The sequence below is a fragment of the Anopheles gambiae genome, chromosome 2 (genome assembly GCF_943734735.2).
Source record: "Anopheles gambiae chromosome 2, idAnoGambNW_F1_1, whole genome shotgun sequence".
NCBI lineage: Eukaryota > Metazoa > Arthropoda > Insecta > Diptera > Culicidae > Anopheles > Anopheles gambiae.
The window spans coordinates 44878255-44905887 of NC_064601.1; the positions used below are offsets into that span (position 1 = coordinate 44878255).

Consider the following 27633-nt stretch of genomic DNA (forward strand, 5'->3'; position numbering starts at 1 on the left):
AGCGCATGTGTAGCGGCGATTATTGCTTCAAGAGGATGAGAGGCTTGCCCTGAAAAATAAAAATTTTTTAGTTCGACACTATAAAATAAATTCATAAATTAATAAGTAAATAAAAATTAAATATTTTAACAAACACTTCAATCGTCGCTTTTATGTACGCTTCAAACGCATGCACATACGTTTAAAAGGCACATTTAAAAAACGCCATTTAATGTAAATGCACTGAATATACAGCAGTGTGAGTGCTTGTTATGCGAGTAAAATGTTATACGCACACCATTCGAAGCCATCATAGACATTTTTTCTCTCAAATAAAACATTTTAATGTTGCGAAAGACACAGCTCTTGAGTAATGTATTGTGGTCCTGAAAAGGACCGTTTGATTTGAGACTCCACATGGAAGTTTTATAGAGATAAATTTAACCTCCAAAACCGTACAGAGTGCGGCCCTGACGCTTCAGAGCATACACCACATCCATAGCGGTGACGGTCTTACGCTTGGCGTGTTCAGTGTAAGTGACCGCATCACGAATCACATTCTCCAGAAATACTTTCAGGACGCCACGGGTTTCCTCGTAGATGAGGCCGGAGATACGTTTCACACCTCCGCGCCGAGCCAAACGGCGGATGGCGGGCTTGGTAATGCCCTGGATGTTATCCCGCAGCACTTTTCGGTGACGCTTGGCTCCTCCTTTACCCAGACCTTTTCCTCCCTTTCCTCTTCCAGTCATGATGAGCACAGGATTGTACGTTCACGATGTTCACACTTCAAATTGATGATCACGAATGAGCGTTTTCGAGCTCAACGTCCCTATTTATACTTTTTCATCCACGCATTCCCTCTTGCTCTTAAGATGAGAGAAAACAAGGGTTGGCAAGCGCATAAAAAGAGCTCTTGTTCGAGCAGTTTCCTCATTTAACGTTCAACTTTTGTCAAATAAACAAGTTCGCTCCGTGCTCAACGAAACCTACGCTCCCGAAGTGAAATGGCTCGTACCAAGCAAACCGCTCGTAAATCGACTGGAGGTAAGGCTCCTCGCAAGCAGCTGGCCACCAAGGCTGCTCGTAAAAGTGCCCCGGCCACCGGAGGAGTGAAGAAGCCGCATCGTTACCGTCCGGGAACGGTGGCCCTCCGAGAAATCCGTCGCTACCAGAAGTCGACCGAGCTGCTCATCCGCAAGCTGCCCTTCCAGCGCTTGGTGCGTGAGATCGCCCAGGACTTCAAGACTGATCTCCGCTTCCAGAGCTCAGCCGTCATGGCGCTGCAGGAAGCCAGCGAGGCGTATCTGGTTGGTCTGTTCGAAGACACGAATCTGTGCGCCATCCACGCCAAGCGCGTCACCATCATGCCCAAGGACATTCAGCTGGCCCGTCGCATCCGCGGAGAGCGTGCCTAAATCGTTCATGCATTCGGAAGCGGTCCCTATCTAAACGGGGCATTTCATTCTCAAAACGGTCCTTTTCAGGACCACCAATACTGTTGAACATTCCAAGAATTTTCTTTCGATTGCTATTATGAAATTATACATACGAATGCAAGCCTTGACGTATGTCGTTTTGTTATAACGAGGAAAGTGTGAAAAGGGGGAAAATTTGTTTTAAATAATCAATGTTATGGGAGGTATTTTAACTTTTTCTTGTCAAAGTTTCGCTTTTTAATAGGGCATCTGAGGATTTTGACTATATTGATCAATACTTTATTACCATCTATATAACCTATGACTATTATACCAACATCGCTGCTTACAACAAACTACGAACGAATAGTATGACTATATATTTTACAACAAATGTTCGACACAAACAACTTAACTGATGCTTATACACACTTTAATTCAAACGCTTAAGAAGACGATCCTTCAATCCTTATAAGCAAGTTTAAAATCGAACAAATCTATTACAACATTTGACTCACGACACATAAGCTGCTATTGGTTGCTTTGTCGATAAATTATCTTCGTATGCGCGAGGAAAATTTAATTTAAAAAAATGATTGTCATACAACGAGCGAAACGACTTCTATTCATAATTCATGATACACGAAACTCCATTTACAATTTCACCTCGCAAAACGCTTCCAACCAGTGCGGACTTCTTTTTAATGTTTTTGTAAACGTGCTAAGGTTCTTTTTAACATTAATATTTACAATGAACAACCCAGAACTTTAATGTCAATCACAGCATCATTGTTTCCAATACAAAGTTCGCAAACAAACTTAGGATATGGCTGCGTTTACCTGCACTAATGCCATTTAGTACAGGCAAACGCAACAAACTGAACAATTACGTTGACGAAGACGGACACCCTGAAATTAAAGCGCTAATTCGCTGGTGCAGATGAAACGAAGGATAATTCTTTGTTTGAATGCGGTTTGTGGTCCTGAAAAGGACCGATTTGAGAGAACGAAGCCAATCATTTCAGTGGCTTACTTCGAGCTGGTGTACTTTGTGACAGCCTTCGTTCCTTCGGAGACGGCGTGCTTGGCAAGCTCACCAGGCAGCAGCAGACGAACAGCGGTTTGGATTTCGCGGGACGTGATCGTCGAACGCTTGTTGTAGTGCGCCAAGCGGGATGCCTCAGCAGCAATGCGTTCGAAGATATCGTTGACGAAGCTGTTCATGATGCTCATGGCCTTCGAAGAGATGCCAGTATCCGGGTGGACTTGCTTCAACACTTTGTAGATGTAAATAGCGTAGCTTTCCTTGCGGGTCTTGCGCTTCTTTTTCTTGTCGGACTTGGAAATATTTTTCTGGGCCTTGCCAGACTTCTTCGCAGCTTTTCCACTGGTTTTGGGTGCCATTTCGACGGAAAAATTCACTCAACACTGGGACACGATGTGTATGATTCCACGGGTGATTGCGTTCTAGAAAAATTCCGAGCTCTCCGATCGCTTATAACGGACTGTGAGAGAGAATACGTATCGTGCAGCTCGAAAAATTCCAAACGAGTATCGGGCAGCACGAATAAGCTGCTATATAAGCATCGGTAGGGTCTAAATTCATTTTATTCCGCAAAGAGTCATTCTTCCATCAGTAGTCAAGTTCCTCATTTCTTCCATCAGTCATCCTCGACTTGTGACAGCTGAAGTGTGCGGACGTATTTCTTATACCTCCTGCTCTGTAGTCTGTGATTTGTTACCCGGTATTTTTCCTCTTTGTTTCGTGTGCGACCTTGCTGTGAAGTGTTACTTTTAGCCGTTCAATGCAGTCCTTTTCAGGACTGGTTTTACGTGGTTAGGGATAATATCTGTATCACAGTGAAGTGTTTGTTGGTGTGGTGATTCTGTGATTTAAACAGTGATTTGAAATTGAAATAAATAGTTGTTTTAAAAGAAATATTTTTACATTGGGCTGGCACCATGTCAGACCCTCCCCCCTTAGGGGGGAATTTTCCCCCTCCCGGGACCACTCGTAGAGTGAGACCTATGCCCTCATGGATGGACAAAGACAATGAGAATGGTGAACTAAAGTATTTGGTGCTTAAAATGGCAAATGACTCTGTCTTGCCCGTAAACCCATTCATCGTAGGTAAAACCATCAAGGACGCCGTTGGCAGTGATCTTAGTGAGTTTGGCCGTAAAATCGACAGTGGAAAGAAGCTTTTGCTGAAAACTAGGAACCAAAGCCACTTCGAGAAGCTTCAAAAAATTACAAAGTTAATCGATGGAACCCTTGTGAAAGTTGCTCCTCATGTGACCCTCAATAGTGTTCAGTGTGTAATTTTTGCCCCGGATCTAAAAGGATTAAGTGATGAAGATATTCTGGAGAACTTGAGTGACCAAAAAGTAATGAATGTTCGGCGTTTTACGCGTAAAGTGAATGGTGAAATTGTACCAACAAACATTTTTCTGCTTCGAATCAATGCTACCTCCATTCCGGAGTTTATTCGCCTTGGTGCTTTACAAGTAAAAACAAGAGCCTATTACCCGAAACCAATGCAGTGTTTTAAGTGTGGACAGTTTGGACATACACAGATTCACTGTAAACTGTCGCCTACCTGCACTAACTGTGGTACCCCTGCGCATGGAGAGTGCACCGTAGATCCCGTGTGCATAAACTGCAAGGACAACCACAGCACCACGTCTCGTACCTGTCCCCGCTACATTCAAGAAGAACAGGTCATCAAGTACAAGATCGACAACAACTGTTCTTACGGTGAGGCACGTAAAGTTCTGCTTAATGCTACCCATTCCACAAATTCTAGTCCCATTCAAAACCGCATCACATACGCACAACAGACACACACAGTAGATGAAAAAGACACCCAAATTGAAGAACTCAAGAAAAAGAATGAATCTCTAGAAAAAATGATAATTTTGCTTACACAAACAGTAACTAATCTAACAACAAAAATCGAAGATCAGGATAAAACTATGAAAAGAATGTGCAAGAATTTTGAAAAGAGTTTAGAAAAAAAGAAAATAGAATCTCAAATGGAAATTGAAGAGGATGAAAGTGAAGAAGAATTAGACGATTTTAGCACGGAAGAAAGCACGGAAGAAAGCACTGAAGAAGAAACTGAAGAAGATAATGAAGACAAAAAAGTAGAAAAAGTAAAACATGTAAAACAAAATGACGCAGACGAACAAAATAACACCACTAACAAACGGAAACGTTCCCACCAAAAGAACACCCCCTCCTCGGAAGAGGAATCCCAACCCCGAAAAATCATCCCCATCTCTCCCTCATCCCAATCCCCCAACCCTCCCACATCCAATCCTTCTCCCTCTGTCGCCTCTAAAAAAACTCTTAGATCTAACACGAAATCTGTAGATTAGTTTATAATTTCAATATTAACAATATCCTTCTGATTATAAGCATTACCTTTTATCCATTTTTCCTTTACTACATAATTCAATTCATCATATCAATCGAATAACTATTCATCCATATTTGCATTATCCTGGAATATCAGAAGCATGAACCAAAATATAGAAGAACTAAAACTACTAATCAATAGACACGATCCAACAATAATCACCCTTCAAGAAGTAATGACAGTTCCCTCTCTCCTTAGCTCTCCTCTTAATAGATACAATTGGTACACTAACATACACCCAACCATACCTCATCATAGTGTAGCTGTAGGCATTTTAAAACACATTCCATCAAATAGAATAGCTATATCCACTAATCTTCCCGCAGTAGTTGTAGAAATTTCTTCTCCCGTACAATGCTCCATAGTATGTTTATATCTTTCTCATTCAATCAACCCTTTTACTATAATTTCCGATCTCACTAGTACCTTTCAGCAAATTAATAATAATTTAATTGTTTTAGGGGATTTTAATGCCCAACATACCACCTGGGGATGCTCGACCTCATGTAACAGAGGGAACAGCATTGCTTGTGTTTTTGAAACAATTGGTCTGGAAGTAATTTCAAACCAATCCGCTACACGTATTTCTCCCATAAACGGCAAAGGCTCCATACTTGACTACTGCGCTGTGTCATCTTCTATGGCACAGCAGTTCACAGTTACAGTTTCTAATGACACTCATGGTAGTGATCATTTTCCACTTTTAATCCACAGTAGTTTAAATCCCCAGCGGCCTCTTCTCCGCCCCAGGTGGAAATATGAGGAGGCCAATTGGGCAGCTTATCAAAGAGAAATAATATTCAATCTTCCACTTGATGAAAATCCCCCTCTCTCTCGCTTTACTGCATGCATTGAATACGCCGCTTCTCGGAGTATTCCCCGTACAACTGGAAAACCTGGAAAAAGATGTGAGCCATGGTGGAACGCAACAGTTGCTGCAGCTATTAAAGCTCGCAGAGCTGCTTTGCGTAAATTCCGCCGAGCTAGCAAAAATCCGGATAATTTTTTCACACCAACTTTTGCTGAGGAATTTCGTACAGCCAATCGACTTGCCAAGGAAGCAGTTCGTCTTGCCAAAAAGAATTACTGGGATAATTTCATTAATGAAATTAATCCTCAGTTATCTAGCAAGGAAGTGTGGAGACGTGTCGGTTGTTTGAATGGTAAAAATCAACAAAGCTCCACAATAGTTCTCAAAACCCAGGACACTGTCATTGCCCCTGCTGAAGTACCTGAAGCCTTTGCCATCCACTTTTCTGATGTTTCTGCCACACACAATTATCCGAGTAATTTTCAAACCCATAAACTTAACACTGAATCTGTTCCAATTTCTTTCCCTGATGCCACTGAACATAGATACAATAGTCTTTTCACATTAACTGAACTCCATTGGGCATTAAGGAAATGTAAAGGTAGATCTGCTGGTCCCGATAACATAGGATATCCCTTACTGCAAAACCTCCCTGTAGAATCTAAATCCACCCTTCTTAACATTTACAATAGTATTTGGTCTTCTGGTAATATTCCTAATGATTGGAAAAGTAGTTTAACTATCCCCATACCCAAACCTAACAAACCTAACAACAACGTTGATAGCTACCGTCCAATCTCCCTCCTTAGCTGCATGGGTAAAGTTTTAGAACGCATGGTTAATCGCCGCCTCTCGCAAGAATTAGAAGACAGAAACCTGCTTAGCTCTGACCAACACGCTTTTCGGAGCGGGTTGGGCACGGAAACATATTTTGCCAAATTAGATGATACTATTCAAAAATCAATAGACCAGGATCATCACATAGACTTTGCCATCATAGATATTTCCAAAGCTTTTGATCGCACTTGGCGCCATTCCATTCTTTCTCAACTAGCTTTTTGGGGCTTTGGTGGCCGGCTCACTAATTTCATAGACAATTTTTTTACAGACAGATCATTTAGAGTCCTAATCGGTAATAGTGTTTCTAATCCATATCCTCTAGAAAACGGTGTCCCTCAGGGCGCCATCCTTTCTCCTACACTTTTCCTTATCAGTATAGAATCTCTGTTTTGCTCCATTCCATATGAAATCAAACCTTTTGTCTATGCCGATGATATCATTCTGGTCTCTTCATCGAGATCTGTTAGCACGTCTCGTCAGCTTCTCCAAAAAGGAGTTGACAAGATAAGGCAATGGTCTCGGTGGACAGGTCATGAAATATCCCATTCCAAATCTCAAATCCTCCATATCTGCAAAATGGGCTTTCATCGCAAACTACCAATCAAACTTCACAACCACATCATACCAAATGTAAACTCAGCGAAAATATTAGGTGTTACATTTGACACAAAACTTACTTTCATTCCCCACTCCAACCGGATAAGAAAAGAAGCAAAAACCAGACTGAACCTCTTTAGGATGTTAGGAGCTGGACAACATCGTGCATCACGTCTAACACTTCTGCAGATCCTCAATAGCTGGCTGCTTCCCAAAATTCTCTACGGTATTGAAATTGTCTCTCGCCAACGAGAAAACTTTGAGAAGCGTATTGCTCCCATATACCATACAGCCATCCGCCTTTCAACTGGAGCCTTCTGCACCAGTCCAATCCTCTCTCTACTTTGTGAGAGCGGACTTCTTCCTTTTGATTACATTATCACCAACAGATTAACAGCAGCAGCAGGACGCATCCTAGAGAAGGACATCAAAGCCGAATCATTTATCAACAGAGTCAATGCACAATTTCATGCCCTTACCAATAACCAGCTTCCCCATATCAGCAAGCTTACCGGACGCGGAGGACGCCCTTGGTATCGTCAACCGCCTACAATAGACTGGTCTTTAAAAGATAAACTACGTGCAGGAAATTGCAGCCATATCGCCGGCCATCATTTTACCAGTCTCATCCAAAGCAAATACCAGAATCACCATCATATCTTTACCGACGGCTCTGTCCTTAATGAATCCGCCGGTTTCGGTATTTTCTCCTCCAACAACAGTTGTGCCATCAAACTACCAGACCATACCTCTATATTCTCAGCTGAAGCAATAGCCATGATAGTCGCCGCGCAAGAAGGTATTTGCCTTAATAAACCAAATATTATTTTCACCGACAGTGCCAGTGTTTTAGCCGCCCTAGAACATGGTAACATCCGAGATCCGCACATCCAACTATTAGATCAACTTGATAACTCCCCGGTTATAACATTCTGCTGGATACCTGGTCACTCGAGTATCAGCGGAAACGAGAAAGCTGACCAACTTGCAAACCAGGGTCGGCTCCGTCCTCCAGAAAACAACACAACCATAGCCCGCAGAGACTTCAACAAATGGAGCAAAACAATAGTTGACGAAAAATGGAACCTCACCTGGCACCGGAAACAAAATTCTATTCTTCGAACCATCAAACCATCAACAACAGCCTGGAAAGACACACACTCCAGCCAGAACCAACGAGTGCTATCACGCCTCAGGATTGGACACACCCGGCTTACACATTCCTATCTCCTAGAAAAGTCCAGTCCACCGTTATGCAGCTTTTGTGGCGTAAACATTACTGTTCGTCATATTCTCACCGATTGCCATGGATACACCACCGAACGCGCCTTATGCCATCTTGATACCAGCATAGACATCATCCTATCACCCGACCCCAAATGTCAGCGAAAACTCCTCAAATTCCTCCGTATGACAAACCTTTATGAAGAAATTTAGTTTATCAGAATAATATGTGTCGTAAATTAATATTGATCTTAAATTGATAATTTAATAAATTGATCTTCCTTTTAGTTATAAGCTTAGTTTTAAGGTAACCGAGCAAACTCGGTTTAAGGTTTACACAGGGAGGAAATGCCCTGGGTAAGAAGATTGTTAGGTTTAAGTAGTTTACGAAGAGGCGAATGAAGCCGAAAGGCTCAAAGTCTCTATAAAAATCAATAAAAAAAAAAAAAAAAAAAAATTCCGTAAAGACCCTTCTCAAAGAGAACATCGTGTTGTTCGTGATCCCTTACAAACGTACCCCAATCAAATCTAACCATGTCTGGCCGTGGAAAGGGAGGAAAGGTAAAGGGAAAGGCAAAGTCCCGTTCCAACCGTGCCGGTCTTCAGTTCCCCGTTGGCCGTATTCATCGTCTCCTGCGCAAGGGTAACTATGCCGAGCGCGTCGGTGCCGGAGCACCCGTGTATCTGGCAGCCGTCATGGAATACTTGGCCGCTGAAGTGCTTGAGTTGGCCGGAAACGCTGCCCGTGACAACAAGAAGACGCGCATCATCCCGCGTCATCTGCAGCTGGCCATCCGCAACGACGAGGAGTTGAACAAGCTGCTGTCCGGAGTAACCATCGCTCAGGGCGGTGTGCTGCCCAACATTCAGGCCGTGCTGCTGCCCAAGAAGACCGAAAAGAAGGCTTAAACGGTGTGACAAAGCTTCCTTCATCTCAAACCCAAAACCGTCCTTTTCAGGGCGACAAATTACTTTGCCAAAGACATTTTATTCGATTTATGCTGTTATGGGAGAACCAGAAGGAAAAAAAATCCAGATATATCAAGAACCGTGCTTGAAACTGTGTACAAAATGTAAATGAAAAAATGTGCCGTCCTTTGGCACAAAAAGCATCCCATAATATTTTCAATTCTGTAACCTCTCACTACGAATTCTACAAAATGCAGCATATCATAAGCGATGCATAAGATTTTCCAGGTAGGTTGGTTTTACCATATAAATGCAAGCAGTGATACCTGCGTGTTGACCTTTTTCTGAAAACAGTAAAGGACACTTTTACCTGATTTATCGTTAACCACGGGAAAATGTTGAAAGGGTCGATTGTCGAAAAATGTTGTGCGTTTAGGTAGCCTTAGGTTCTCACAAAAGTTTGGCTTTCAATATATCGGGAAACGTTGACAATGGCTTTAAAAAAGTTGGACCAAAAATTAGGAAGGTTCAAATAAACAACCATACTTATTAATGTTTCCCTTCACCCTTCATCTTAATCACCAGTTACCCAGATTTGTGAAGCATTTTAAAGTGTTTCGTTGTTTGAAACAATAAAATGATTTGCAATGTAGGAATGCCTATAAAATACAAAGTATTGAAATGTCCTAACGCATATGCAACTCCACATTCAATAACGCCGTCTAGTGGTGATCAAAGTCCCTGCAACCAGTAGTAACGCCATCTAAATAATTGGTTAAAGTAAGGCTCAGTGATCTACGTTCATATGAGAAGCGTTACATGCCTTTTAAAATTCCCAAGCAGTATTTTTGAAAAGTTCATAAACACCCCAAAAGCTTTCAATTTTAGTAACATTTCCTATGATTAGAAAGTATAAAATATTAAAAATATTAATAAATTAATAATGTATATGAATGTAGGATAAAAGAGAAAAGAGTGCTTTATTCAATTCAAATTAACAAAATCGTCTTAGTTCTTCACGTGTGTTTCACTTCAATCTCCGTGTGCGACTGTCCGCATCCGCTGTCCGTTCACCGTTTCCCCGGTTAATCGAGTCACGCTGCTCTCATCCGAGCTGTCATCACGAACCACAGGGTGGTTCATTCGTCACCCATCCTACACGGCCCTTCCTGATGTTACATCCGGCCCGGATGTACCCATGGTTTCACGGCTGAGCAAGCCGTAGTCGTCTGCGATGGTCCTTCAGCATCGTCATCCAGTTTCCGTACACTCAAACGGTCATGCTCCAGAATCTCCTTCACGACCTACGGACCGTAAAACCGCTGCCGATACTTTCTCCCCGGTCCAAACTGCGTCACGGGAAGTGCCACCAGATCACCTTTCTCGTACTTACGCGCCGGTCGCTTCCGTAGATTGTAGCTTCGTCGATTTTCGTCCTGGATGGCTTGGATTCCATCTCTAGCCATTTTGTGTAGCTCGTCTCTGTCGTCTTGGAACGACTGTTGCAACTCTGCTTCAACCATGGCGCGCAACGTGTTACCGTCAGCATCTTTCATCTTGACTCCAACTAGCAATTCAAACGGACTGGTTCGGATTGCCCTCTGCCAGCTGCTGTTGATCGCCTTCTGCACCGCATTCACGTGTCGGTACCACTCTTCCGGTTTATCGATAGATAGCTTAGTCAAAACCGGAATAATGGTGCGATGTACTCGTTCCACTTGCCCGTTGCCTCTTGGAACACCTGTTACAATCGTGTGTAGTTCGATGTCACGCTCTTCACAATAACTCGCGAACATTGACGATGTAAAAGCTGCTCCTTTGTCACTAATTATTCGTCGGGGATCGCCAAAAACACTTGCGATGACTTGTAACTTCTTCACTACTTCGTCACCCGCCGTTGATTTGGTAGGAAATAGCCACGTAAACTTACTGAACGCGTCGATCACCGTCAGGATGTAATTTTAAGATTTCTTCGTCGACGGTATAGGGCCGAGATGATCGATATGAAACGTATCGAGAGGTACCTCGCCCTTTGGAATAGGGTTTAATAATCCCTTCGCTTTACCCCTCTTCTTGTCACCTAGAATACACTTCACACAAGAACAAATACACCTCTCTATCTTCTCGTCAACACTTGGAATGTAATAGTCACTCGCTAAACGTTCCTTGGTTTTTCTGATTCCGAAATGTCCTTGATCGTGAGCATTCTTAATAACTTCTGCTTCCATCGAGATTGGCACGCACAATCTGGATGAAAAGACATCACCCTTATACAACACACCATCTTTTGCAAAATAGTCGTCGATTTCTTCACCACTGCACAACTTTGAAAGAATCTCTGCCAATTTTGGATCACGCTGCTGCTCTTTCCTCATACGCTCACAAATCGCTGTAGACACTGACATTACACTGGCACGAGATAGAGCATCCACATGCTTCATTCTTTCGGCACTGCGATGTTCGACTTCAAATTCTAACTCTGCTAAGACCACCATCCAACGACTAACCCTTGCGTTCGGTATCTTCTTAGCCATGGATTGCTTGAAGGCAAAGCAATCGGTTACCACTTTAAACTTTTGTCCCAGTAAATAGCACCGGAATTTCTTTAAAGATTCTACCACCGCTAATGTTTCTAGCTCAAAAGAGTGATAGTTCTGTTCAGCTTGGTTGGTTAGTCTGCTGTAGTAATAACAAGGATGATACATCCCGTCATCTACCGCACGTTGCATGAGCACTCCAGCCAATGCCTCCTTACTTGCATCTGTATGGATTTCAGTGTCTGCACCACTTTGGTAAATACGCAATACCGGATAATTCACTAACACTGATTTTATCTCTTCGAACGCAGCAATTTCCCGTATACCAAAATCAAACTGATTTTCCTTTTTTAACGTCATCGTTAAAGGACGAGCTATCTTCGCAAATCCCGGTATGAACTTACGAAAATAACTTGCAAGACCTATGAATCGCTGCAACTGCTTTGTGGTTTTAGGTTGGGGATACCGCTTCACTTTTTCAATCTGCTGCTCTGCTGGTTCGATTCGACCGTCATACACAACATACCCCAGATATTCCACGCGCCTTTGCAAAAACACACACTTCTTCCAATTGAATCTTAAACCTGCTTTCTCGGCCATCTCAAACACACGCTTCAAAGATGCAATACCATCTTGCTCACTCTTAGCTGGGATTATAATGTCATCCACAAACGTTATGATAACTCCTTCGTTTATGAGCTCTCGTAATGTAGAATTAATAAATCTGCAAAATGCATTTCCACTGGTGCGCATTTCCACTCCACTTCGTGAGTAACAAAAGCTGTAAACTTCCGACTATCTTCGTCTATTGTAACGGGAAAATAAGAATTTTCAAGATCCAACGTTGTGAAAACTCGAGATTCCGCCAATTGCTCTATTTGATCTTCTATGTTAGGGATTGGATATTTATCCCTAATCATCTTCTTGTTCAGCTCCCTGTAATCGATGCAAACTCTGTACGTACCATTCTTTTTAGGAACCACAACCACAGCACTTGCGTATGGACTGTACGATGATCTTACGACACCTTTGTCTAGCCATTCCTGTACCTGATCTTTAACCACACGCCTTTCTAATGGAGCAAGCCTACGAGGATTTTCACGAACTACACTTTCATCTTGTAACTTGATTACTAAGGTCTCGACCGATTGTGGGTTTTCGTTGGGATTATAACACTTTATCATGCACTCTATTTGTTCGCGATATTCTGAAGGAACCGTTAACTCTCCCACATCCGCGGCTTTTATATTGTAAATCCATCGTTCGTCGTTTTCTACCAATCCAACTTCCTCCACTTTCAAACCATCGTTCGTTATCGTATACTTCGTCGTTTGCATAAAGTCCATACCTAACAACACTTTTGAGTTCATAGAATTCACTGACACTATAAAAACATCGACCGATCGCTTCAATTCGTCAATTTCCATACTTATCTTTGTTTTGCCGTGTGGTGTGTTGCAATTTCCACCGAAACCACGGAGTCGAAAACCTGTTTTAACTGGCACCATTTCACTAAACGGCAACTCATCGAAAAAATCTTTCCGTAATAACGAAACTTCACTGCCAGGATCGACAAAAGCCACACAATCCATATTGTTCACTTTGATGCGCTTTGTGATCAGTCTATTTCGTTTTAATTCGGACACATCGTTCTGTTCCGCTGTTTTCACTGTAAGAACATTCGTGGTGTCACCATTGTTTTGCCTTGGCATGTTCGACGAATGTCGCGCTTTGTTCGGACATTCCTTCGCGCGGTGTCCGTATTCATTGCAAACAAAACACTTGGGTCCACGTTGTTTGTTTGCGCATGTACGTGTTTCATGTCCGAGATCACCACAATTGTAGCAACGTCGTTTTGAGTTTTCTTCTACTTTTTCCACCACGCGTCGCACTTGTTCTTTCTTCTTTTCTGTTGGCTCATCTTTCTTTTGCGCACGTTCCCAGAACAGTAGCTTCGATTTCAAATCTTTTATTGTCACAGCTTCGTATAAACTTGCTCGACTTCGAGTGTCCATTGTAACACCATCGACGATATATTCCACTAAACTGACTTCATCTAAATCGATGCCTTGCGCAATGCGTTGCATTGCATAGATAAATTCCAATATGGATTCATCTTTCTTCTTCTTACGCGTTGCCAGCTTACGGTGTACGTCATTCGCACGAACTACCGTACCGAACTCTTCCAGTAAAGCTGCACGCAACGCGGTATACGAATTGGTTTCGCGTTTGATCATCACAAAACTTTTCGCCACACCAACTAACTTTTTGCGCATCATTACCAGCATCTGATCTTGTGTCCAACGTGCCATCTTTGAAATATCTTCAAATTCGTTTAGCCACACACTAAAGTCTTGGGATAGATCATTCCCGTACGTTTCTAAACCGTCTTCAACATCACGAAACGAATACGGCGTGCGCACCAAATCCGAGTGTTCTGGCAAGACCGCTTCATCGTTTGTACTGCTACGCATTTCTGCGTCTGCAAAATTGTCCGTATTCATGGTTTCATCCATTATTTCCACGTTTCCTTCTTCGACTAGTCGCCTGGCCAACTCTTCTTTTGTACCCGAGGTAGCTAGTTTTCTAGCGGCGCACCTCCTAACTAAACCCGGACGAGTTAAATCGTTTAGCAACACGAGGATCTGCGCTTCGTTGTCCATTATGCGAATTTAACGAGAATTCAGCAGTTATCGACAGTTCCTAACGCCTTCACCAACACACGCGCGTGCCCCACACACAGTATATACGTCTACCTCTTTCCACTAGTGACGCACACTTTCACACACACTCAACTCTTTCTCGTTGATTGCGTTCTCTAAACGCACGTTTTACACGCACTACGCGATGCTTTTCGTCTTTAATCGTCACACTAACACAAAAGTCACACTTCTGTTGTCCTTTGTGCAACTCGCGTCGTTTTTTGCGTATCGGCGTACCTCTTACACGCACTGTACTCAACTTTATCCTCTTTAACACACACAGGCAGACGACTTACACGCACTGCGCTTCTTTCCCTCTCTAACACACACGAGCGCACGTTGCACACGGGCTGCGTAATGCTTTGTACGTCTTAGCACATACAGGCGCACATCTTACACGCACTGTACTTAACTTCATCCTCTTTAACACACACAGGCGCACGTCTTACACGCGCTGCGTAATGCTTTGTACGTCTTAACACATACAGGCGCACGTCTTACACGCACTGTATACTTTTCTGTACGTCTTCACATACAGGCGCACATCTTCTACGCACTGTACACTTCTTTGCGCGTCTTCACATACAGGCGCACGTCTTTTACGCACTGTACATTTCACGCAACTCTTTTCTAATATCCCGGTTGAGCCCCCATGTAGGATAAAAGAGAAAAGAGTGCTTTATTCAATTCAAATTAACAAAATCGTCTTAGTTCTTCACGTGTGTTTCACTTCAATCTCCGTGTGCGACTGTCCGCATCCGCTGTCCGTTCACCGTTTCCCCGGTTAATCGAGTCACGCTGCTCTCATCCGAGCTGTCATCACGAACCACAGGGTGGTTCATTCGTCACCTATCCTACATGAAATATAATTATTACCTATTCAATCTATGTTTCCGCCTATTGTGAATAAACTTTACTGTAGGTGCGAGGGCTCTTTTTTAAATTGAGGTTAATGAAGGTAGTAAATATTTGTATGTATTTCATTATCCTGCTTTATCAATAGTTGGGAAAATAAATAAATAATCATTTTTAAAAGTAACCATTTTTTATGTGTAAGATTGTTGTTGGAAACTGTTGTAAGGTTTCCAACGGACTGTCAGCTGAGGCGATGTTTTGTATGTGCGCAAGCAGATAAAAAGGGAGAAAAATCGCGGAAACTGGTTCATTGCGGTCAAAAATACATACGAACGAAGATACGAAGGAAATAAAGGAAAAAACTAATGTTTTGGCACATCTTAAGTGCTAGCCTAAAGAGTTTACTTTGTTTTCTATTTTAGTTAGACCGGCAGTTTCTAACAATTGTTATAATTATAATACGTGAAGTTGTTACAGCTGTTAAAGCTGATTGCTGTTAAAAATGATAGCCTAATAGTAATAATATAATTTATTTATACTCATGAATTATCAATGAGTGCTATCTTTGCAATTACAGGCGGTCCCCGAGATACACGGTTAATGGGGACCGAAAACGGCCGCAAAATACCGCGTATCTCGAATTTCCGCGTAAGTCGAATCTCGTAATTTTCAGCCAAAATATCATTAATCTTCGTGTAATTTTGCAAGTAGGGGATGGTTTTAGCCACCAAATTAATTATTTGATATGTTTCTAATGAATTGAACAGTTTGAAACCTTTTTAAATGGTATTTTACATTCGATCAATACGGAAATTATTTGGTATTTCACAATGGATGTGTCAAATCAGTACAATTTGCTCAAAGAACTGTCAAATTTAGAAAACCGCGTATCTCCGAATCCGCGTATAAGAGGTACCGTGTATCTCGGGGACCGCCTGTACTGTTCTTTTTTATGTTTGTTCAAAAATTGTTGCTTTTCTAATTATCATGTAAAAAAACGATATTAAGACATGATAATCTATTAATTTGCTCATCCACGGCGATTAAAACAGGTGTTCAAAAATGGTGCTTGGGTTTGTGGTAAACAGGCGTTACGCGTAACGCTAGCGTAACGTAGAGGGCTGAGCCTTACTTTTACCTCAATTTGATTATCCACGACGATTAAACCAGGCGTTCAAAAATGCTGCTTGAGTTTGCGCTAGACAGACGTTACTCGTAACGCTAGCGTAATGTAGAGGGCTGAGCGTTACTTTTCCCAAATAATTCATTATGCGATCTATGAGGTCCCAGGGTGTTTGTCCTGGATAGTAACTGGGAAACATTTTAATGATAACGGAAGCTGGGGAACAATTACCAAATGTACAAACCAAAATGTAAGCATCGCTAGCGGAGCATCGCTAAGTCAGTATACCAAATGAAGTCAGTATCCCAAGAAAATATATAGCATTCAGTTAACAGCATAGATTTTGGAGGTGGAGTTAATTTCTTCATGTTCATAGCACCCTGATAGCAAATCTTGCAGAAAGTATTTGGTGGGTATGAGTTAAATCGAATTAAACAGTTTTGAAGAGTTAAACAATCGGTTTGATCTGATACCGGTAGGAACATTTTCATATCATTTGCATAAAACAATTTTTCGCAATCTGGTATAACGTAAATAACATCATTTATAAATTTTTAAATAGAATAGGGCCGAGAAACGTGGATCCCCGGACGTGTTGGTGAATGGTGCAGATAGAGAGAAGGAAATATTCACTGTAATATGCCTATCACTTCAATAACAGGAGAGCCAATGAACTAGCGCCCCATTTACTCCATAGCTTGATAGTTTTGAAATAAGCATTGAGTGATTTACGGATTCAAAGGCAACATTGACGCTGTTGGCTGTTATAATAAATTCATAAACTTTATGTAAACGGTGTAGTTTTTTTCATCCGATTTCCTTCTTTTGATGAGTTATCCCAAGTATACATGAACGATGCGCATGTATAAGTCAGATTAGAGCTGATGCAAAAAACGGTATGATCCACGCGGCGATTATTGCTTCAAAAGGATGAGAGGTTTGCTCTAAAAAAATATTTTTATTAGAAAATTTAGATAAAAAAACGCAAGAGAGAAAAATGATTCATTTTAACTAACGCTTCAATTGTTGCTTTTGCGAACGCTTCAAACGCATACGTATAAGATAAAAAATCACACTCACAAAACGCCATCTCATGTAAATGCACTGAATATACAGCAGTGTGAGTGCTTGTTATGCGAGTAAAATGTTATACGCACACCATTCGAAGCCATCATAGACATTTTTTCTCTCAAATAAAACATTTTAATGTTGCGAAAGACACAGCTCTTGAGTAATGTATTGTGGTCCTGAAAAGGACCGTTTTGAGACTCCATTTGGAGGTTTGTTAGAGCACGTTGAATTTAACCTCCAAAACCGTACAGAGTGCGGCCCTGACGCTTCAGAGCATACACCACATCCATAGCGGTGACGGTCTTACGCTTGGCGTGTTCAGTGTAAGTGACCGCATCACGAATCACATTCTCCAGAAATACTTTCAGGACGCCACGGGTTTCCTCGTAGATGAGGCCGGAGATACGTTTCACTCCTCCGCGCCGAGCCAAACGGCGGATGGCGGGCTTGGTAATGCCCTGGATGTTATCCCGCAGCACTTTTCGGTGACGCTTGGCTCCTCCTTTACCCAGACCTTTTCCTCCCTTTCCTCTTCCAGTCATGATGAGCACAGGATTGTACGTTCACGATGTTCCAACTTTAAATTGACGATCACGATTTTTTTTTTTTTTTTTTTTATAGGGACTTTGAGCCTTTCAGCTTCATTCGCCTCTTCGTAAACTACTTAAACCTAACAATCTTCTTACCCAGGGCATTTCCTCCCTGTGTAAACCTTAATCCGAGTTTGCTCGGTTACCTTAAAACTAAGCTTATAACTAAAAGGAAGATCAATTTATTAAATTATCAATTTAAGATCAATATTAATTTACGACACATATTATTCTGATAAACTAAATTTCTTCATAAAGGTTTGTCATACGGAGGAATTTGAGGAGTTTTCGCTGACATTTGGGGTCGGGTGATAGGATGATGTCTATGCTGGTATCAAGATGGCATAAGGCGCGTTCGGTGGTGTATCCATGGCAATCGGTGAGAATATGACGAACAGTAATGTTTACGCCACAAAAGCTGCATAACGGTGGACTGGACTTTTCTAGGAGATAGGAATGTGTAAGCCGGGTGTGTCCAATCCTGAGGCGTGATAGCACTCGTTGGTTCTGGCTGGAGTGTGTGTCTTTCCAGGCTGTTGTTGATGGTTTGATGGTTCGAAGAATAGAATTTTGTTTCCGGTGCCAGGTGAGGTTCCATTTTTCGTCAACTATTGTTTTGCTCCATATGTTGAAGTCTCTGCGGGATATGGTTGTGTTGTTTTCTGGAGGGCGAGAGCCGACGGAGTGGTTTGCAAGTTGGTCAGCTTTCTCGTTTCCGCTGATACCCGAGTGACCAGGTATCCAGCAGAATGTTATAATCGGGGAGTTATCAAGTTGATCTAATAGTTGGATGTGCGGATCTCGGATGTTACCGTGTTCTATGGCGGCTAGAACACTGGCACTGTCGGTGAAAATAATATTTGGTTTATTAAGGCAAATACCTTCTTGCGCGGCGACTATCATGGCTATTGCTTCAGCTGAGAATATAGAGGTTTGGTCTGGTAGTTTGATGGCACAACTGTTGTTGGAGGAGAAAATACCGAAACCGGCGGATTCATTAAGGACAGAGCCGTCGGTAAAGATATGATGGTGATTCTGGTATTTGCTTTGGATGAGACTGGTAAAATGATGGCCGGCGATATGGCTGCAATTTCCTGCACGTAGTTTATCTTTTAAAGACCAGTCTATTGTAGGCGGTTGACGATACCAAGGGCGTCCTCCGCGTCCGGTAAGCTTGCTGATATGGGGAAGCTGGTTGTTGGTAAGGGCAAGAAATTGTGCATTGACTCTGTTGATAAATGATTCGGCTTTGATGTCCTTCTCTAGGATGCGTCCTGCTGCTGCTGTTAATCTGTTGGTGATAATGTAATCAAAAGGAAGAAGTCCGCTCTCACAAAGTAGAGAGAGGATTGGACTGGTGCAGAAGGCTCCAGTTGAAAGGCGGATGGCTGTATGGTATATGGGAGCAATACGCTTCTCAAAGTTTTCTCGTTGGCGAGAGACAATCTCAATACCGTAGAGAATTTTGGGAAGCAGCCAGCTATTGAGGATCTGCAGAAGTGTTAGACGTGATGCACGATGTTGTCCAGCTCCTAACATCCTAAAGAGGTTCAGTCTGGTTTTTGCTTCTTTTCTTATCCGGTTGGAGTGGGGAATGAAAGTAAGTTTTGTGTCAAATGTAACACCTAATATTTTCGCTGAGTTTACATTTGGTATGATGTGGTTGTGAAGTTTGATTGGTAGTTTGCGATGAAAGCCCATTTTGCAGATATGGAGGATTTGAGATTTGGAATGGGATATTTCATGACCTGTCCACCGAGACCATTGCCTTATCTTGTCAACTCCTTTTTGGAGAAGCTGACGAGACGTGCTAACAGATCTCGATGAAGAGACCAGAATGATATCATCGGCATAGACAAAAGGTTTGATTTCATATGGAATGGAGCAAAACAGAGATTCTATACTGATAAGGAAAAGTGTACGAGAAAGGATGGCGCCCTGAGGGACACCGTTTTCTAGAGGATATGGATTAGAAACACTATTACCGATTAGGACTCTAAATGATCTGTCTGTAAAAAAATTGTCTATGAAATTAGTGAGCCGGCCACCAAAGCCCCAAAAAGCTAGTTGAGAAAGAATGGAATGGCGCCAAGTGCGATCAAAAGCTTTGGAAATATCTATGATGGCAAAGTCTATGTGATGATCCTGGTCTATTGATTTTTGAATAGTATCATCTAATTTGGCAAAATATGTTTCCGTGCCCAACCCGCTCCGAAAAGCGTGTTGGTCAGAGCTAAGCAGGTTTCTGTCTTCTAATTCTTGCGAGAGGCGGCGATTAACCATGCGTTCTAAAACTTTACCCATGCAGCTAAGGAGGGAGATTGGACGGTAGCTATCAACGTTGTTGTTAGGTTTGTTAGGTTTGGGTATGGGGATAGTTAAACTACTTTTCCAATCATTAGGAATATTACCAGAAGACCAAATACTATTGTAAATGTTAAGAAGGGTGGATTTAGATTCTACAGGGAGGTTTTGCAGTAAGGGATATCCTATGTTATCGGGACCAGCAGATCTACCTTTACATTTCCTTAATGCCCAATGGAGTTCAGTTAATGTGAAAAGACTATTGTATCTATGTTCAGTGGCATCAGGGAAAGAAATTGGAACAGATTCAGTGTTAAGTTTATGGGTTTGAAAATTACTCGGATAATTGTGTGTGGCAGAAACATCAGAAAAGTGGATGGCAAAGGCTTCAGGTACTTCAGCAGGGGCAATGATAGTGTCCTGGGTTTTGAGAACTATTGTGGAGCTTTGTTGATTTTTACCATTCAAACAACCGACTCGTCTCCACACTTCCTTGCTAGATAACTGAGGATTAATTTCATTAATGAAATTATCCCAGTAATTCTTTTTGGCAAGACGAACTGCTTCCTTGGCAAATCGATTGGCTGTACGAAATTCCTCAGCAAAAATTGGTGTGAAAAAATTATCCGGATTTTTGCTAGCTCGGCGGAATTTACGCAAAGCAGCTCTGCGAGCTTTAATAGCTGTAGCAACTGTTGCGTTCCACCATGGCTCACATCTTTTTCCAGGTTTTCCAGTTGTACGGGGAACACTCCGAGAAGCGGCGTATTCAATGCATGCAGTAAAGCGAGAGAGAGGGGGATTTTCATCAAGTGGAAGATTGAATATTATTTCTCTTTGATATGCTGCCCAATTGGCCTCCTCATATTTCCACCTGGGGCGGAGAAGAGGCCGCTGGGGATTTAAACTACTGTGGATTAAAAGTGGAAAATGATCACTACCATGAGTGTCATTAGAAACTGTAACTGTGAACTGCTGTGCCATAGAAGATGATACAGCGCAGTAGTCAAGTATGGAGCCTTTGCCGTTTATGGGAGAAATACGTGTAGCGGATTGGTTTGAAATTACTTCCAGACCAATTGTTTCAAAAACACAAGCAATGCTGTTCCCTCTGTTACATGAGGTCGAGCATCCCCAGGTGGTATGTTGGGCATTAAAATCCCCTAAAACAATTAAATTATTATTAATTTGCTGAAAGGTACTAGTGAGATCGGAAATTATTGTAAAAGGGTTGATTGAATGAGAAAGATATAAACATACTATGGAGCATTGTACGGGAGAAGAAATTTCTACAACTACTGCGGGAAGATTAGTGGATATAGCTATTCTATTTGATGGAATGTGTTTTAAAATGCCTACAGCTACACTATGATGAGGTATGGTTGGGTGTATGTTAGTGTACCAATTGTATCTATTAAGAGGAGAGCTAAGGAGAGAGGGAACTGTCATTACTTCTTGAAGGGTGATTATTGTTGGATCGTGTCTATTGATTAGTAGTTTTAGTTCTTCTATATTTTGGTTCATGCTTCTGATATTCCAGGATAATGCAAATATGGATGAATAGTTATTAGATTGATATGATGAATTGAATTATGTAGTAAAGGAAAAATGAATGAAAGTTAATGCTTATAATCAGAAGGATATTGTTAATATTGAAATTATAAATTAATCTACAGATTTCGTGTTAGATCTAAGAGTTTTTTTAGAGGCGACAGAGGGAGAAGGATTGGATGTGGGAGGGTTGGGGGATTGGGATGAGGGAGAGATGGGGATGATTTTTCGGGGTTGGGATTCCTCTTCCGAGGAGGGGGTGTTCTTTTGGTGGGAACGTTTCCGTTTGTTAGTGGTGTTATTTTGTTCGTCTACGTCATTTTGTTTTACATGTTTTACTTTTTCTACTTTTTTGTCTTCATTATCTTCTTCAGTTTCTTCTTCAGTGCTTTCTTCCGTGCTTTCTTCCGAGCTAAAATCGTCTAATTCTTCTTCACTTTCATCCTCTTCAATTTCCATTTGAGATTCTATTTTCTTTTTTTCTAAACTCTTTTCAAAATTCTTGCACATTCTTTTCATAGTTTTATCCTGATCTTCGATTTTTGTTGTTAGATTAGTTACTGTTTGTGTAAGCAAAATTATCATTTTTTCTAGAGATTCATTCTTTTTCTTGAGTTCTTCAATTTGGGTGTCTTTTTCATCTACTGTGTGTGTCTGTTGTGCGTATGTGATGCGGTTTTGAATGGGACTAGAATTTGTGGAATGGGTAGCATTAAGCAGAACTTTACGTGCCTCACCGTAAGAACAGTTGTTGTCGATCTTGTACTTGATGACCTGTTCTTCTTGAATGTAGCGGGGACAGGTACGAGACGTGGTGCTGTGGTTGTCCTTGCAGTTTATGCACACGGGATCTACGGTGCACTCTCCATGCGCAGGGGTACCACAGTTAGTGCAGGTAGGCGACAGTTTACAGTGAATCTGTGTATGTCCAAACTGTCCACACTTAAAACACTGCATTGGTTTCGGGTAATAGGCTCTTGTTTTTACTTGTAAAGCACCAAGGCGAATAAACTCCGGAATGGAGGTAGCATTGATTCGAAGCAGAAAAATGTTTGTTGGCACAATTTCACCATTCACTTTACGCGTAAAACGCCGAACATTCATTACTTTTTGGTCACTCAAGTTCTCCAGAATATCTTCATCACTTAATCCTTTTAGATCCGGGGCAAAAATTACACACTGAACACTATTGAGGGTCACATGAGGAGCAACTTTCACAAGGGATCCATCGATTAACTTTGTAATTTTTTGTAGCTTCTCGAAGTGGCTTTGGTTCCTAGTTTTCAGCAAAAGCTTCTTTCCACTGTCGATTTTACGGCCAAACTCACTAAGATCACTGCCAACGGCGTCCTTGATGGTTTTACCTACGATGAATGGGTTTACGGGCAAGACAGAGTCATTTGCCATTTTAAGCACCAAATACTTTAGTTCACCATTCTCATTGTCTTTGTCCATCCACGGGGGCATAGGTCTCACTCTACGAGTGGTCCCGGGAGGGGGAAAATTCCCCCCTAAGGGGGGAGGGTCTGACATGTTGTCGGCCCAATGTAAAAATTTATCTTTTAAAACAACTGTTTATTTCAATTTCAAATCACTGTTTAAATCACAGAATCACCACACCAACAAACACTTCACTGTGATACAGATATTATCCCTAACCACGTAAAACCAGTCCTGAAAAGGACTGCATTGAACGGCTAAAAGTAACACTTCACAGCAAGGTCGCACACAAAACAAAGAGGAAAAATACCGGGTAACAAATCACAGACTACAGAGCAGGAGGTATAAGAAATACGTCCGCACACTTCAGCTGTCACAAGTCGAATGGTCTTTACGGAATGGACGATCACGAATGACTGGACGATCACGAATGTGACGATCACGAATGAGCGTTTTCGAGCTCAACGTCCCTATTTATACTTTTTCATCCACGCATTCCCTCTTGCTCTTAAGATGAGAGAAAACAAGGGTTGGCAAGCGCATAAAAAGAGCTCTTGTTCGAGCAGTTTCCTCATTTAACGTTCAACTTTTGTCAAATAAACAAGTTCGCTCCGTGCTCAACGAAACCTACGCTCCCGAAGTGAAATGGCTCGTACCAAGCAAACCGCTCGTAAATCGACTGGAGGTAAGGCTCCTCGCAAGCAGCTGGCCACCAAGGCTGCTCGTAAAAGTGCCCCGGCCACCGGAGGAGTGAAGAAGCCGCATCGTTACCGTCCGGGAACGGTGGCCCTCCGAGAAATCCGTCGCTACCAGAAGTCGACCGAGCTGCTCATCCGCAAGCTGCCCTTCCAGCGCTTGGTGCGTGAGATCGCCCAGGACTTCAAGACTGATCTCCGCTTCCAGAGCTCAGCCGTCATGGCGCTGCAGGAAGCCAGCGAGGCGTATCTGGTTGGTCTGTTCGAAGACACGAATCTGTGCGCCATCCACGCCAAGCGCGTCACCATCATGCCCAAGGACATCCAGCTGGCCCGTCGCATCCGCGGAGAGCGTGCCTAAATCGTCCATGCATCCGGAAGCGGTCCCTGTCTAAACGGGGCATTTCCTTCTCAAAACGGTCCTTTTCAGGACCACCAATACTGTTGAACATTCCAAGAATTTTCTTTCGATTGCTATTATGAAATTGTACATACGAATGCAAGCCTTGACGTATGTCGTTTTGTTATAACGAGGAAAGTGTGAAAAGGGGGAAAATTTGTTTTAAATAATCAATGTTATGGGAGGTATTTTAACTTTTTCTTGTCAAAGTTTCGCTTTTTAATAGGGCATCTGAGGATTTTGACTATATTGATCAATACTTTATTACCATCTATATAACCTATGACTATTATACCAACATCGCTGCTTACAACAAACTACGAACGAATAGTATGACTATATATTTTACAACAAATGTTCGACACAAACAGCTTAACTGATGCTTATACACACTTTAATTCAAACGCTTAAGACGACCCTTCAATCCTTATAAGCAAGTTTAAAATCGAACAAATCTATTACAAAATTTGACTCACGACACATAAGCTGCTATTGGTTGCTTTGTCGATAAATTATCCTCGTATGCGCGAGGAAAATTTAATTTAAAAAAATGATTGTCATACAACGAGCGAAACGACTTCTATTCATAATTCATGATACACGAAACTCCATTTACAATTTCACCTCGCAAAACGCTTCCAACCAGTGCGGACTTCTTTTTAATGTTTTTGTAAACGTGCTAAGGTTCTTTTTAACATTAATATTTACAATGAACAACCCAGAACTTTAATGTCAATCACAGCATCATTGTTTCCAATACAAAGTTCGCAAACAAACTTAGGATATGGCTGCGTTTACCTGCACTAATGCCATTTAGTACAGGCAAACGCAACAAACTGAACAATTACGTTGACGAAGACGGACACCCTGAAATTAAAGCGCTAATTCGCTGGTGCAGATGAAACGAAGGATAATTCTTTGTTTGAATGCGGTTTGTGGTCCTGAAAAGGACCGATTTGAGAGAACGAAGCCAATCATTTCAGTGGCTTACTTCGAGCTGGTGTACTTTGTGACAGCCTTCGTTCCTTCGGAGACGGCGTGCTTGGCAAGCTCACCAGGCAGCAGCAGACGAACAGCGGTTTGGATTTCGCGGGACGTGATCGTCGAACGCTTGTTGTAGTGCGCCAAGCGGGATGCCTCAGCAGCAATGCGTTCGAAGATATCGTTGACGAAGCTGTTCATGATGCTCATGGCCTTCGAAGAGATGCCAGTATCCGGGTGGACTTGCTTCAACACTTTGTAGATGTAAATAGCGTAGCTTTCCTTGCGGGTCTTGCGCTTCTTTTTCTTGTCGGACTTGGAAATATTTTTCTGGGCCTTGCCAGACTTCTTCGCAGCTTTTCCACTGGTTTTGGGTGCCATTTCGACGGAAAAATTCACTCAACACTGGGACACGATGTGTATGATTCAACGGGTGATTGCGTTCTATGTTGTTGTTAGTATGGTTTAGAGAGGCTTTTGCTCCTGCGGAGTTCTTTCGCCTCTTTGTGTATAAAATAGGACTATTAGATTGTTATAGTTGATGGAATAAATGTGATAGTTTTAGAAATTTTAGTAGATTTTCCTGTTTCTGTGGATGAGGTGAAAGTATTGAGTCTATGTTGGCGTCAAGATGGCAAGTATTACGAAGTTGTGTGTATCCGTGGCATTCTGTTAAGAGGTGGAATATTGTTATAGTGGTACCGCAGAATTGGCAGAGAGGAGGACTGGATCGTTCGATGAGATGGCTGTGGGTCAGTCTAGTGTGGCCTATTCTTACTCGAGTAAGGATCTTTTGGTCTCGATGTTTTATTACTGATGGCCATGGTGTAGTTGTTAATTTCACTAGCCGAAGGAAGTTGTTTTTGGTTTTAAACCATTCCTTTTCCCACGCCTCTCTTATTTTTCCATTTATATAGATAATTGCGTCTCTTTTAGGCAACGAAGTGTTGTAGGTTGATGTTTTTCTTCGGCCTTTGTTGGCGAGGCGGTCGGCGATCTCGTTGCCTTTGATACCAGTGTGACCAGGTATCCAACAGATGGTGAGTTGTTGATCCTGGTTTATGTGTGGGCTAGTGACCTGGTAGAGCTTTTGGATGTTTGGGTCCTTACATGTTCCATGCTCTAGTGCCGAGAGGACACTCGCACTGTCCGTAAAGATGACGTTTTCCAGGTCAGAGCGCAGGGTATCTTCAACTGCCTGGATTAATGCCAACGTTTCTGCCGTAAAGATGGAAGAGTGATCCGGCAGTTTGGACGCTACTTTATCAATGGGTGAGTAAATCCCGAATCCTGCTGCTGCTTCATCGACGGATCCATCGGTGTAGATGTGATTGTGCTTAATGTATTTGTTTTTGATGTATTCTATGAAATGTTTTTGTGCTATTGTACTATTGCAGCCTGCTTTAAGGATGTTTTTAAAATGCCAGTCTATGTTAGGGGGTTCATGGTACCACGGCCGAGTGCCAAGATGTAACAGTGTTGTGATATCCGGGATATTGCAGTTTGTTATAGCGAAAAGTTCGGAGTTGGCTCTATTGAGGAATGATGGTGCTTGGATATTCTTTTCTTTAATTCTTGTTGCTGTTGCGGCTAATTTAGTTATTATTATATGGCTAAGTGGAAGAAGTCCGCTCTCACTTAGCATAGAGACGATGGGGCTGGTTCGGAAGGCGCCTATGGCATATCTTAGAACGGCATGGTAGATGGGGCTTATTGCTTTTTCAAACTGTTCCTTTTTAATCGATACTATTGCTATACCGTACAGTAGTTTTGGAAGTAACCAGTGATTAATAATGAAGATAAGTGTATCTTTTGAAGCTTTGTGGGTTCCTGTGCTGAGCATTTTGAAAAGGTTGATATTCTTGGTAGCTGTAGTTTTTAACTGTTTAATGTGGGCTTGGAATGTGAGTTTTTGGTCTATTGTGATCCCGAGTATCTTTACTTTTTTGCAGTCTGGAATTTGTGATTGATTAAGGCAAAGCGGTACAGTTGGGTGCGGTTTGGTGCAGATGTGTAGTATATTGCTTTTTTCAGCAGCGATGTCATAACCAATACGTTTTGACCATTCCCATAAGATGTTCAGTCCCTGTTGCAGATTGTATCGCGCTACTCCATTATCTGCATTGCTCGAGATCAGAACGATATCATCAGCGTACACCAGTGGAGTGATGGATGGTGGTAGTG

The 27633-nt window shown here is 42.1% G+C and overlaps 7 protein-coding genes across 7 annotated transcripts; 3 read left to right on the plus strand and 4 right to left on the minus strand.

Moving 5' to 3' along the window:
- Positions 1-350: 350 nt before the first annotated feature.
- On the minus strand, positions 351-772 carry LOC133392054 (histone H4). Its single transcript, XM_061649882.1, has one exon. The coding sequence runs from the start codon at positions 729-731 to the stop codon at positions 420-422; it is 312 nt and encodes a 103-aa protein (XP_061505866.1). The 5' UTR covers positions 732-772; the 3' UTR covers positions 351-419.
- A 127-nt stretch (positions 773-899) lies between these two features.
- On the plus strand, positions 900-1397 carry LOC133392014 (histone H3). Its single transcript, XM_061649838.1, has one exon. The coding sequence runs from the start codon at positions 987-989 to the stop codon at positions 1395-1397; it is 411 nt and encodes a 136-aa protein (XP_061505822.1). The 5' UTR covers positions 900-986.
- Positions 1398-1674: 277 nt separating this feature from the next.
- On the minus strand, positions 1675-2860 carry LOC133392036 (histone H2B). The gene has a single exon (XM_061649861.1). It carries the CDS (start codon positions 2799-2801, stop codon positions 2427-2429), a length of 375 nt encoding a protein of 124 aa, XP_061505845.1. The 5' UTR covers positions 2802-2860; the 3' UTR covers positions 1675-2426.
- A 5814-nt stretch (positions 2861-8674) lies between these two features.
- Positions 8675-9403, plus strand: LOC133392024 (histone H2A). The gene has a single exon (XM_061649847.1). It carries the CDS (start codon positions 8826-8828, stop codon positions 9198-9200), a length of 375 nt encoding a protein of 124 aa, XP_061505831.1. The 5' UTR covers positions 8675-8825; the 3' UTR covers positions 9201-9403.
- A 7578-nt stretch (positions 9404-16981) lies between these two features.
- On the minus strand, positions 16982-18081 carry LOC133392052 (histone H4). Its single transcript, XM_061649879.1, has one exon. It carries the CDS (start codon positions 18028-18030, stop codon positions 17719-17721), a length of 312 nt encoding a protein of 103 aa, XP_061505863.1. The 5' UTR covers positions 18031-18081; the 3' UTR covers positions 16982-17718.
- Positions 18082-23933: 5852 nt separating this feature from the next.
- LOC133392012 (histone H3) lies at positions 23934-24500 on the plus strand. The gene has a single exon (XM_061649836.1). It carries the CDS (start codon positions 24019-24021, stop codon positions 24427-24429), a length of 411 nt encoding a protein of 136 aa, XP_061505820.1. The 5' UTR covers positions 23934-24018; the 3' UTR covers positions 24430-24500.
- Positions 24501-24706: 206 nt separating this feature from the next.
- LOC133392034 (histone H2B) lies at positions 24707-25890 on the minus strand. Its single transcript, XM_061649859.1, has one exon. It carries the CDS (start codon positions 25828-25830, stop codon positions 25456-25458), a length of 375 nt encoding a protein of 124 aa, XP_061505843.1. The 5' UTR covers positions 25831-25890; the 3' UTR covers positions 24707-25455.
- Between the last annotated feature and the right edge of the window lie 1743 nt (positions 25891-27633).